The following is a 12,543-nucleotide window of genomic DNA, read 5'->3' as shown; positions in this document are numbered from 1 at the left end:
TCCAAAATCATGATAAGACCAGTGTTTTTCAAAACAGGTTGGCCAAACAAGCCAAACTAGAGTTGGAAAACAGGAAGTATCCGGTTGAGGTTGCATCCAATCCTTTGAAAGGAAACAACAAATAATCCAAAACTAGCCCAGTAACATGGAGGCAAGACTAACATTTACAAAAATATGATGAACAGATGTAGCTATGACAGGTTGGGAGGAGGCAGACAAAAATGAGACAATAGGATTTCAAACTGCCAGAACATTTGGTCAGCCTTGCTGTGTATGTGCAGTATATTGACCCACTAACACAGACGCACAGACAAAACCACACATATCCACATTTGTATGCTTTGTATATACAAATAAGAAATGCTCGGTGGTGGCCTTCAGCACACACTATGTTTTGAACGTGCGAGATCAGCTAATAAATAACTGAAAGATGACTTAGTCTTCATTTTACATCTGCAATTCCACATTACAGTGCGACGGAGCAATTCGGGCAATTAAGCTGAATTCTAAATTGACACTTAATTCAACAGCAAATACATTTTGTTCAGAGTGATTGAAAAATAACGATGTACCATCAGGGAGAAATGGCCAGTACAACCTGATTACCTCAGATTTACTGTGAACAGCTCATGAATTTCTGTCTAATTCAAACTAAAATACACAAAGAAACCACTGGCTCTCTCATTTTTGTGAATCAGCCTCAGGGACGAAGTTCAAGGGTTTTTGGGCAGCAGGCCTATGCACAGGATTTGTCTGGCACGTCACAACCATTTCCCATTAACACCCATTCGGATTCTGGCAATTGGGAATAATAGGCCAGGCCATCAATTGAAAATGGTCTTGTAAAATGTTCATCCCTGGATGACCTAATTAGAAAACATCAGGTCAAAACACATTGACAATTTCTGCATGTGTCTACAATCATTCCTGCCACTCTCCTCCTGCTACAATCTAATAGAACTCACAACATGCATAAAAAAAATCTGAAAAATTGCTTTCCATGTGTTCTTTCTTGGCTACACTACATCACGAATGCACTTTCTGCTACTAAATGCCAGTTTCTCTCGCACAGATTACGCCAATAAGCCTTTCAATTTAGACTTTCTATGGAAAAGCTCTAAACACTTGCAATGCGTTTTAGTCCAAGAGAGATTAAACTGAATAATCTAAGGCTGAGGAACCAGGCCTACATTCATTTAGGATAATCTGTGCACATACATACCCTCATATGGGCCACTTAAAGCCCCCTTCATACCTAAAAAAACAAAAAACAAGTCACCCTAGAGAGAGTGACCTTTGTATTTTTAGTACATATGTCCTTGAGGCATTAGGGATGTGAACCCAGAAGGTCATGGTTGCTAGCTGATGCCACAGAGAAGCTTGAGTCTAATGGGATTTGATGCAGTGGAGCTTTGATGGAACATAACATTTTACTTAAAGTGGGCATGGTACATGGTGTTCTTAATGTTTCAGCTATGTCTCCTTCACACTCACACATGCGAACATTAGCTACACACAAACACGCTGTCTCATCCATGGCGTTCTGCTGCAGCAGTTCTCCTCTTGCCGAACAGAAAGACACAGTTCACAGAGCTCAGGAGCTTCCTTAAACATGAAAATCGTTGTTTCCCACTTTCAACTGGAATTCCACTGACAAATTCACTGATATGACTAACAAGAAACAGAGATAAGGATATTTAGCATGAGCAATTAACAAATCATGTGCACACTTCCTGCTCTGGAAAGGAAATTCCCAATTGGTTCCCCATGACTGTGTGACAAACAATGAGGCCTACCTGAGGTTTGACCAGGGCCATCCAGTTTGGATTCACATTTTGCAAGAGAGCAATCTAAAAAAGAGACAGAGAGATGGAAAATTAAGATAATGTGAGTTTAACACAGGGAAAAAAAAATATGAAAGGACTGTCCTGTGACCGACTAAAGCTATACCTCAGCCTTCACTATGTTTTAGTGTCAGAAGTCAGAGCTTTGTGATTATAGAGTACAAATGAGAGAGTGAGCAATTGTGGAGCAGCTCTTTGATCTAAGTATCTGGATAGTCGCTCCCTGAGATAAAACACCATTAGACATGCTGCACGTAGCGGACACGTGCACACACACACACACACACACACACACTGTACATGTGCACAAAAATGTATAAATGCACATGTAATATATGCTGTTGCAGAACATGAACCGCAGCTATACATTCAACATTAGAGTGAAAACGTCCCAGTAGATGCAAACTATACAGGTTGTGCATTTTTCTCTCTTCTTTACCCTATATGCTCACACTCCCCCCCCTCACACACACACACACACACACACACACACACATGCATGACTCTCCGCACACAAGCTGATAAGGGAACGAATCATTTAAATATAGCAGGTACTGTATATCTGTATATCTAATGCCTGAGGAAACATCTTCAGGGAGATAAAATGTTAAGAATATTCAAGCAGCCTGCGTGGTGTTGTTATTCTAAGTTTGTAATAGAACTGGGTTCTGCGTGAACTGCATTGCTGGAATAAGTGACGTCAGTTTGAGCGTTACGATCGATTCAGGATTGATTAACGACTGATTCATTATGGACGAACTGCTAAGCTTTTTTCTTTTAAGATAGAAAAATGAACCTTTAACATAAGAACATAGAAGATAACATAGAAGTGTTCTATGACATTAATCCTGGAAATAAATATTCATTACAGCCTGACTCCAAAGCCACGCTTAATACTTTATTTGGGCTCGCATGCATCTTGTATCTGGCCACAGACAAACTTTTTTCTGGGTCACTCATCAGTAGGACGCTATAGTTTGACGAGATAACGGAGAGGGAAGGCAGGGAATGAGGGACGGGAGCAGCTTAGTTCTTCTCCACTCTGGCTTCTCCTTGGCTGCATCTCTGAAAAGAACAGCCTGGCATATGCTGCTGCCTAGCGAGGATTACAGTAAGCACCTGTTCACACACTGTATGTTTCATTTTATACAGTGTAGTGTGTTTGGTCCGGTGAAGAGCGCTCATCCATCATAACAGAATTTCCGAGGCCTTACATGCATTTGGAATTCATTTGTATGTAAGGTGTGTTTGAAGTGAAGCAAAAGTATGTGGAAGAGGATAAGTGTTTAATCACCTTTACAGTATGGTGGAATGTACAGATCTTATCTGGCAAAATCATGGTCAGCAAGTGCTGCCAGGCTGGGATTAGGTGGCAGCATGGACACACAGACAGGGGGGGAGTCAGTGAAGGAGAGAAGAAAGATGTAATCTTCCAATAAAAAGATGATATTTTTTTTTTATGTGCGAGCATTCAGCATTTTATTGGCAACAAGCTTTAGCCTGACCTCTATGTGTGAATGCAACACCGACAAAATAAACAACAGTGAGCTGTAAAAGTACAACAAAATTGGCAGTGTTTCTACTAGAGCGGTACCAATTGAACAGTAAGTACTGCTGCAAGCCTATACAGTAGGATGGGATGTGAAGTTTGATCCTCAACCTATTTTATCCGAAGCCAGAGAGGCCAAGCGGCAGTTTAGCCTCCCTAAGCCAGAGGAGCACTGGGTTGGCACTGTTCACGCGACAGGGATCAGAGCCTGCTGCTGTCTTCAAAGCAAGAGGGAATGTTAAAGTGTGTATGTGTGTGTGTGTGTGTGTGTTTGAGAGAAAGAGAGACTACACAGTTCCTGTTGTACAGACTGAGCACAGCTGTTGACAGAAGACAAGCATTCTCAGGCAGCATACAAGCTCACACATGTATTGCGCGCAAACACACAGGCTTTGCTTTGATTTTACGAAAACTGAGTCCATGTCCTGCTTTGTACTTTTTTTCTTTTCATACTGGCTGAAATAAGACCTCAGCTTTTCTGCTAAAACAGTAAAACATACCATTAGTGCGGGGAAATGCAGTAAAGCGCGTGGATCTGGTGCCTGAAGTCACAGGTACTACTACTGTGTGTGAGAGTTTATGAATTATTGAAAGAAATTGCTACACTAACAATCTCATAAAAAATGAATAGCAAATAATCCTAAAACCACAGAAAAAAGACAAAAGTATGAAACATACCGCACGATTGCGAATGAACTCCGGTGACCCTTTCTGATACATGAGGAGAGGAGTGGTCTCAATATACAAAACAAGAAAGATGGATGAAAAAGCAACACAAATTTTGACACTTGACTTACTGACAGTGAACCTCTCTCTGAAAGCACTGCATGTGTGTGTGTGCGTCTCAGGAACTCTATGAGTCTGTGGCTGCTGTCAAAGTGCTATTCTTAAAAAAAAAAAAAAGCACAGAGCGTCGTGGGAGGCTTGTGACTTCAGATACCAGATCCAGATGCTTCCTTGGTTTAAGCTGTAGGGAATGGGAGAGGAGATATGGGAGGAGCTGTGGAAGTATGGGCATTGAGGATTGAGATATCTGCTATAGGGGTATTAGGTGACAGAAGAAAGGATTAGAAGGAGTAGTAATGTGGAAGGATTGATTACAGTCATCGTTTTATTAATGCAATCTTCTCTCGTTGCTGCTATCTGCATCATTTATTGAAATTAGAGATAATAAAGCTGTTCTAACATGACTTTTTCATCTTGACATAATACTAAATCACCTTATTAAGACAATTAAGATTGTTTTTTCCTGTTATGTGTCACCGAACTGTATTTCAAAAACAACGGGCAAGATATTATAAAACAGGATCATTATTTCAATATGTGACAACCCTGAGCAGAGGCAAGGTATGAGGTAATGATGGAAAGCTGTGTGGGAAGAGAGTGGAGGAGGCGATGAAAGGAATGAAAAAGGATAGAACGGGTGGGAGTCTGCAGTTGACTGATAGAGGTTTCTCTCTTATCAGATGGGGGATTTGCAGGAGACACACAGACCAGCCCACAGCCTATTTTTATGACCCGCAATCCTCCTATGCCTCCATCCCTGGTTTATTCACTCCATCCCTCCATCCCCCCCTTCTTCCTTGCTTGCAGGGCCCTGGGCGACATGGGTGGGATATAGTGATTTATACCTCTGTGCATGTGTGTGCATCGTGTGTATGTGTGTGAGGTAATGAAGCTGTCCCATAGGCTACACTTAGGCATCCTACAAAACACATTACCGACCTATTGGAATTCCTGACTATCGACATAAGGCTGCCAGCCAATATCTTTTATGTATAAAGAGGAGTATTCAATTGATTTCAACCATGATGGCTGGAAAAAAAACTAGTCATTCTCAGTATTACATTAGTTAGATACATAGTTAAAGGCCTTTGTTTTACATGTTCTGCATGATTGTATGTGTATCACTTTAAATAAATGGATGGGGAAAATGTGTCTTACTGTAAAATACATAGTGGAACAAAGAAATAGCCCCACATATTATACCACTGAGCTCTCAACCAGTCTCCAGTCTTTCATGTGAGGTTGAGCTCAGGGGTGACTTGGTTCAAACTGTCCAGAAAATGAAAGACAAGCTAAAATATTTGATCATATTCATCGGAGTTAAAACAAATCTGCACATTTCTCTGTGTTGAAAAAAAAAGGAAAGGCCTAGTCCCCATATATACATGACATTTGAAAACGATCAATAATTTGGTGAGCTGGAGGAGGGTAACATGACTGTAAAGTGTATTACCACTCGAAAAAAGGTCGAGAGTCTCTGATGAGATCGATCAGCATGGTCTGGCTGTAAAACAGGTAATTGCCTCTAGCAGTGCTACCTTCGTGATTGTCTTCTCCATAAAACTCTCCAATAAAAACTAAGAGAGGAATGGGCTATAACAAGCATCCCAACATCTGGTCCTTATTGGTAGCATACAGTAGGCTTTTTATATAAACTCAGGAGAGGAGGAGGAAACTGCCTCTTCTCGCTCGTTGTTGCTCATTTTTGTTTTATGATGCTAACTGCTTATTAGCCATGTGACCATTTGCATTTCATCATTCTAAGACTGACAATAGTTTCCTTTGTCTTTCCTAAATTGATTATGTTATCGGTTACAGGTCGCTGATTATATGATTTATAGTGCAGTGCCATGGGTCACGACCTATGCCACACTGTTTTGTATAGTTTGAAGTGAGCACTCCCTGGCTCTCAGCTGTGAGTGTCATGGTAATATCTAGGTATGTTTTATTTTTTGGCTTTTTTTTTGGGTCTGCAGAGTTTTTGAACCATCCATCTTTAAAATAACCTTTCATACACACGCAAACAATTCATTTTGTTGACATACTAATGGACTGTTGCAAAATCGCGAAACATCCTGCTGGTGAACTCAAATACTGAATAATAGAATACAAAAGGTCACGCTAAGAAGCCAAAACAACTTCTCATCCGGCACTTTCGGTTCTCCTAGATAATGCAGAGGTTGCTATGCAAGAGATCATTGGTTTATATCTGCCAAGCTGGTCATATTTATCAGAAATGTTGAGACTGTTTCTTTCATAATAACAAAATACATTTGTTCATCTGAGCTGAATGAACACAGCTTAAGTCTGGATGTCATAGATAAAGATAATGAATGTATACATGTTTGCAAACTCTTGCCTCTTGAGTTGAATACATGAGATAACAGACTGCGTGCAGGCCCTGACGATTCAGCAGCGCAGGCAACGCCAATCTACGCTTATAGTCCTTAACCATGACCAACTGCCAATTAGGCTGCCCCTGGATGTAACCGTAAGGTTTCAGCATCATGGAGAGCAGGGTAGCCTACATTTTGCAGGGTGTGCTCCACCCAAGCTTAAGCTCTATAATTTGATGAGTGAAGGCTTGTTTGTCCCTATAAGTATGTCATGTCCTCTCTTTCACTCTCTTTTCCCTCTATCCTATGTTTTCCAAGCAAGATCTCTGCTTGGGTATGCAAGATAACATTAGGTCATTATGCTTTCATCAACTATGAGTACGCTGGAAGAAAATTGAAGAATCACTGCTCAGTGATTTGGCTTCCATTACAGCCTGCACTGGCATAGGTCACTGGGTTCATTTTGGGCACAGTGGAAAATGTGCTCGCTGTGTTGTCAATACTGACGCTGCAATTGTTGATGCTGACACCTCGGTTCTACCTTCAATGCAAATTGCTCTGACAGACAAGCTATTAAATATAGCATGCATTGAGAGCTGCAACAAATGTTATCAGTGTTGATTTAATTGTCAGATTCTTTTTTTTTTTAACTTTCAGTCTAATTAGAGTACAAGCTGTCTGTGCAATATGTTTATAATCATTCTAAACAGAACTACAACAAGACAACAGAGGTAGTGTCTTCTGTTCCAGCCTATAAATTATTCTCTTGGCCTATAAAAATCTATTATTCAACACTGCCAAACTACTGATATGCAGTTGAAAGCCTGTCTGCAATATTGGAAATGGATAGAAAAACAAGCCAGTTTCACACTGTAAATATTACATCTCCTATGTCTCATAACACACAGTACATATATGGGTGTTATGACTGATGACCAGTGTCTTATGACCAGTGCAGTTATGAGTGAATGGGGATATGGCTTGTTGTTATGACAGTTATTTAATCTGATTCCAGCATGCATCTGGTTGCTTTTATGTCAATTGAGTTTCACAGTGCAGTCCTGTACAATAATACTATTGGACAGGCCCAGTAATTTCATTACACATCACTCGAGAGACTATCAATGAAATAATACCTTTAAAAATAGGCTATTGTGCACATGTTATTTTTGGTTTTGCCTAGATGTCTCTCTGCACAGGACTTCGATATATTTAACAGAGGTTAATCAAAGATCTAATACATCACTAGTGAGTGGATGATTTTAGTTGATGGTGAGCTAATCATGGAGAGTTATGAATAGAAAGACTCTACTGCAGCTCTGTATTGCGACAATTTACAGCACATCAAGGTATGCTGATGCATCAAATAATACATTGTAGTCCAGTATTTTTATAACAAGCCTTTCAACCTCTAATAGTCTACAAACTTTGGGAAAATTATCAGCAAATCACCGATGGGGATGGGTTGAGCTGGATTTGTTGGCCCTGAAAATTGTTCTAGATTTAGACCATAGTCAAGTTCTGCTCCATTTGTTGTAAAAATGGAGTGTGTAATCCACACCGCTGGTGACGCGAGCTTAAAGTCGTCAGCTATGTTAAACAAAAAGCACCAACATGTACTATATCTTTGATGACATTAGAAGGTGTCAGCAAAGGCCAATACCCGGATATTCCTGGGTCATGCATGCAAAAGCTGTATAAGTAATGCCAGATAAAAGATGAAGCCAAGAAACCAAAGTATTGCAGACCTATACTAGCCTTACTGCTGATATTTAAAAGGATATATAAGCAGATAACATTCCAGAGAGGTATACTTGAATTTACTCTATTCATAGCTGCTTCCAGTGCTGCACCAACAGCTGGAATATATTTGACAACAATACACCATCTACACAGAGGACACAACTTCCACACTCAAATGCCTTTTCCTGACTGTTTGCTGGTTGCTTCACAACTGAGCAAACCTCAAGTTATCAGCAACTTGCCCTGATTACAAATTACCCAATAGTTAAAGTTCAGAGGGGACATGGTGCTAAGCTTTCCCGTGAGCTCTCAGCAGTCATCATGTATGTTATTTGGCTGCGATGCCTCATTTTGAAGAAGGCTTGACTGAAGTCCAAACCCATAATTCAAACAGGAAACAAAGGAGTACTATCATCAACTCTATTCAAACCAGAATGCAGAAATATTTCTGGTCTAAAAGTCAACTGATTGTGGTATTTATACATGTACAAGGGATGGTAAACAACTAAATATAGCCATGAAGAGTTGTATTGTGTTAAATGCTTTCTGCTGCAACTGCTTGCAAATCTGGAGTTATGTGTGTCTGGACAGATACGTATGATTGAATCAAAAAAAAAAAAAGGTTAAACAACTTAGTTTCTGTCTTCAAAATGTTCAAGAAAGCAGTTGAATATTTCTCATCTTTGACCAGCTGTAACAATTCCGGGATTGGACTTTAAGTCAAGGCATGAGCAACCTGGGAGAGTGACTCAGCGGCTGAGCTGTGATCCACAGCAACAGTGTGGGACTCAGAGATGGAGCTCCATCTGCTCACTGAAAATAATCAAGCAGAGAGGAACATCAAGTATTTTCGAGGGCTGACGATGGTATTATTCATTCAGGTGAAGCAAGTGGAAAAACTAGTGAAATTTTAAAAGAATAGGACTTTGAAACACTCGGTGCTCTGACGCTACCTCGCAACACAGCTGGATTCGCGAGATCACAACAAACCATCTGGGGCGTCTCAAATCTCAGCTACAAACTCAGTCACTCAGTCATTCAGTTATCCAGCCAGTCGGTAAGTAAGTCTCTTACTAAGTCAGCCTCTCAGTCAGTGATCAAGCAACTCAGTCAGCTTTCAGTACACTTTAGATACAACTTGTTAAGTAGAATGACCTGCTACATCCTAGCCCTCACTGGCTAACTACATTGCAACCAGGGCCGCGGAAAAACAAAACACACAAACACATCCACAGAGCCCCAGAAATAAAGTGCTTGGGATCAACGAGGATGAGCAGCTGTGTGCCAAGATTTTAACATGCAACAAGCTGGCAGCAATTAGGGAGCCTGCTGGAGAGGCTGTGGGGGGTGTGATGGCCATTACTACTGCTCTTGCACAGCGGAGCTATAAGAAAGATGGGGAATACATAGCATGCATGTATGAATGAAGGAATGAATGACATATCATACCATGTCTGCAGGCTGCAGATGTGTATTTGTGATTGATAATATTGAATACTTAAGACTGAGTCAAGAAATACAAAAGCGGAGGAATAAAATGAAAGGATGGCATTGATTACTCAACCAAAATGGTAAATTAAATGAATGAATGGATAGCTGTTTACACTGTCTGTGTCCGATGTCTGGAATGTTAGATTGATAAAGTGCACGAAGAGATCAAAAATATGAATGATGTAAAGTGATTAAAACATTAACTCAAGGTATAAGGCTAAAGAAGAGGGAGGGTACAGTCCAATTAACATCACATTAAGAGCCGTGAATGGCTAAATTCACTGATATATCTTGTATTCTCTTCATCCTTCCAGTACGTCCATCTTTGTGTGCCAATACAGTGGCATGAAAGGATAACGCATTAACTCAACAAGATGAATGGGAGCTTTTAAAAGAAAACACTTCTGATTTCGGCTGCCCACACATAGCTATTAGACGTTCTTCACTCAGCATTTAGTGCTATTCTCCGTTTTAACAACCCAGAAACTTTTTTTTTTTCCATACTTGCTCTTCATAATAGTCTCTTATAAAAGTTTCCTGAGGCCATAACCTATTTCTGTCTCCATCATGAATACTGTATGAACTGCGTTTGCCGCTATATAAACATCCAAGCAGTCCAACTTCACTGTGAGCCAACTTTCCTGCCTGATACAACACAGCTATAGGAAAATACATTGGCAGGCATCCAACCAACCGTAAGAGAGACTGTAGCATTTGAATACAATCCATTTTGACAACATTCCTAACCGTCTGACTGGCAGAGGCAAATTCTAGAAGAAAGTATGCGGTTTAGAGACTTTTTTCAAAAAAAAGAATGAAGTATATGTGTGTGTATACAGCACATGGAAGCTGCTGCAGTTATTGAATCATATGCACTTAGGTGGATGTGTGCAAATGCTTTGTGTGTGTGTGTGTGTGTGTGTGTCCCTGCATGTGTGGAGATGGTGAACAGCAGACCCCAAGGCACCAGGTGTCATAGAGAGAAACAGCTGAGAGAGAGAGAGAGACAGCTGCTTCTTCTGGTGTGTATCAGTGGTGGTCCTGCTCTAATAGTGGCGACATCTTTCCCCACACTGGACTTTTGCCTTAAAATGTACCTTTCAACAGCACTCACAGTCCTCCTAACGCACGTGTCAGATAGGGTTAAAACGGTATTCAATGAGGTTAGAACAAGCGAGGGCTTGATTGTGGGTAAAATCCAGGAAGGTGAAAGCTAGAGGAAGAAAACAATATCTAATCTCAACACATTACGTGGAAAAGTCCCTGCTGTAGAACTTGATATACAGTGTTTTCACATTTTTTAGAGATGTCTTTGTTACAAAGAGAAAAAAAAACATCTTATGATACAGAATATCTTAGAAAATATACCAATATCACAGCCCAAACCTACCTTCTTATAGGAATGGTATATTCATACTAGCTCTTATTGTAGAGCAGTATGTGACTATTCCTGGTAAAGAAATGTTACCATTACATCACACCATGCACTTACAACTATAAGTTAAATAGATAATGATGTTGCTCACAAGCACCATCACAGTAAAATCCATGACAGAACAAGCCCCCTTGTGTTACTATTAGGCTGATGTCAGGCACCAGTGCAGGCCTACAGGAACCCATAAAAGGTGTTTATGTTTTGGATGCAGAGTAATAAGGTAGGCAGGCCTATCCTTATTTGTTATGATGATGCCATCACATCAAACAGGCCCAGTACGTAGAGTGCAACCTATTGCCCATACGTGCGTTCATGGCCTAGCCTGTATCCGTGCATCAGATCTAGGAGGGGGGGCCGGAGTTGAAAGTGATGCATGAGATATCATAGGTTTACAACATTGTTCAATCTACAGCGTCTAAAGAAAGACATTTAAAAAAAATGTTCTGCCCACATCCAAGGGGTTCGTGATGGATACAAGCTGTACCGTCGAAATAGTCGTACAGCCCGAAGAGACTGTGGTCGAGCTGTAACCATCCACACCTTGTAGCCTACTTGGTCTACACCAAAATTGGGTCACTGCCTAATAATCAAAAGCACATATGTCGGGAGGTGTCAATCATGCTGTTGTCATCAAATGCTGTGCAATGACAAGTCAGTGGACTAAAATGTGGTAAATAACTACAAGCCGTGCGCATCTCTCCAGCATGTCCGACGCACAGTAGGCTACACGTCTCGCCCATGAAATCCATCAGTGGTTTTAGTCATCTATGGCAACAATGTGGCAGACCACCAGTGATCACTGCGACAGCTCTACTGTGGCTCTCCCGGAGCCAGACTCGCCCCTTCCCGACTTACCGGATTTGAAAAACGCCGCTATGTCTGCCGCGTCCTTCGCAGCCTCATCTAGTCCCTCTCCTGCGCTCATGGCTGTGGTCGCTTCTGTGGAAATCGCGTTAGAAATCCTCAAAGGGTTTTTTTTTTTATTTTAACAAGAATTATTTATCAGCAAAAGCGGATCCTAACGCCTTTCATTGAAGCAGATCCGGTCATACAAGCTGTGCTCCCTTCATTAAGCGAAAGACCTCCTCCTCCATTTTGGCCGAGAAGGGAAAATCCTGGCGACCGATCGGCGGCGCTCCGGAGTTGGGACGTGAGGGAGAGGAGGAGGGAGGGGGGTGATAGTGGGAGAAGGCGGAGGTAAAAAAAAAAAAAAAAAAAAAAAAAACTGAGGGGAGGAGGATTAAGGGAGGAGGGCTATTCCGTTTTGAGGGGTGGGTGGGGGGTGGGATATCCTGGGATTCCGTTTCGGGGGGTTTTGGTGCATTGTACGCCACCCAAATTTAGTGTGCGCCACAGCAC

The 12,543-nt window shown here is 41.2% G+C and overlaps 1 protein-coding gene across 3 annotated transcripts in view; it reads right to left on the bottom strand.

The window, feature by feature from the left end:
- Positions 1 to 12,543, bottom strand: part of triob (trio Rho guanine nucleotide exchange factor b) — a 112,020-nt gene that overhangs the window by 98,190 nt on the left and 1,287 nt on the right. For 2 of the 3 annotated variants that reach the window (XM_042423140.1, XM_042423143.1), the window contains exons 1-2: positions 12,040 to 12,339; positions 1,797 to 1,850 (exon numbers count right to left, since the gene is read on the bottom strand). In XM_042423140.1, the coding sequence (XP_042279074.1) occupies positions 1,797 to 1,850; positions 12,040 to 12,109 (124 nt within the window). In that variant the 5' untranslated portion in view covers positions 12,110 to 12,339. Of the gene's footprint in view, positions 1 to 1,796; positions 1,851 to 12,039; positions 12,340 to 12,543 lie in introns of those variants that run through there. The other variant, XM_042423141.1, reaches the window with a different exon arrangement.

Source organism: Thunnus maccoyii, chromosome 10, assembly GCF_910596095.1.
Source record: "Thunnus maccoyii chromosome 10, fThuMac1.1, whole genome shotgun sequence".
NCBI lineage: Eukaryota > Metazoa > Chordata > Actinopteri > Scombriformes > Scombridae > Thunnus > Thunnus maccoyii.
This window is presented reverse-complemented; position numbering and strand designations above follow the sequence as displayed.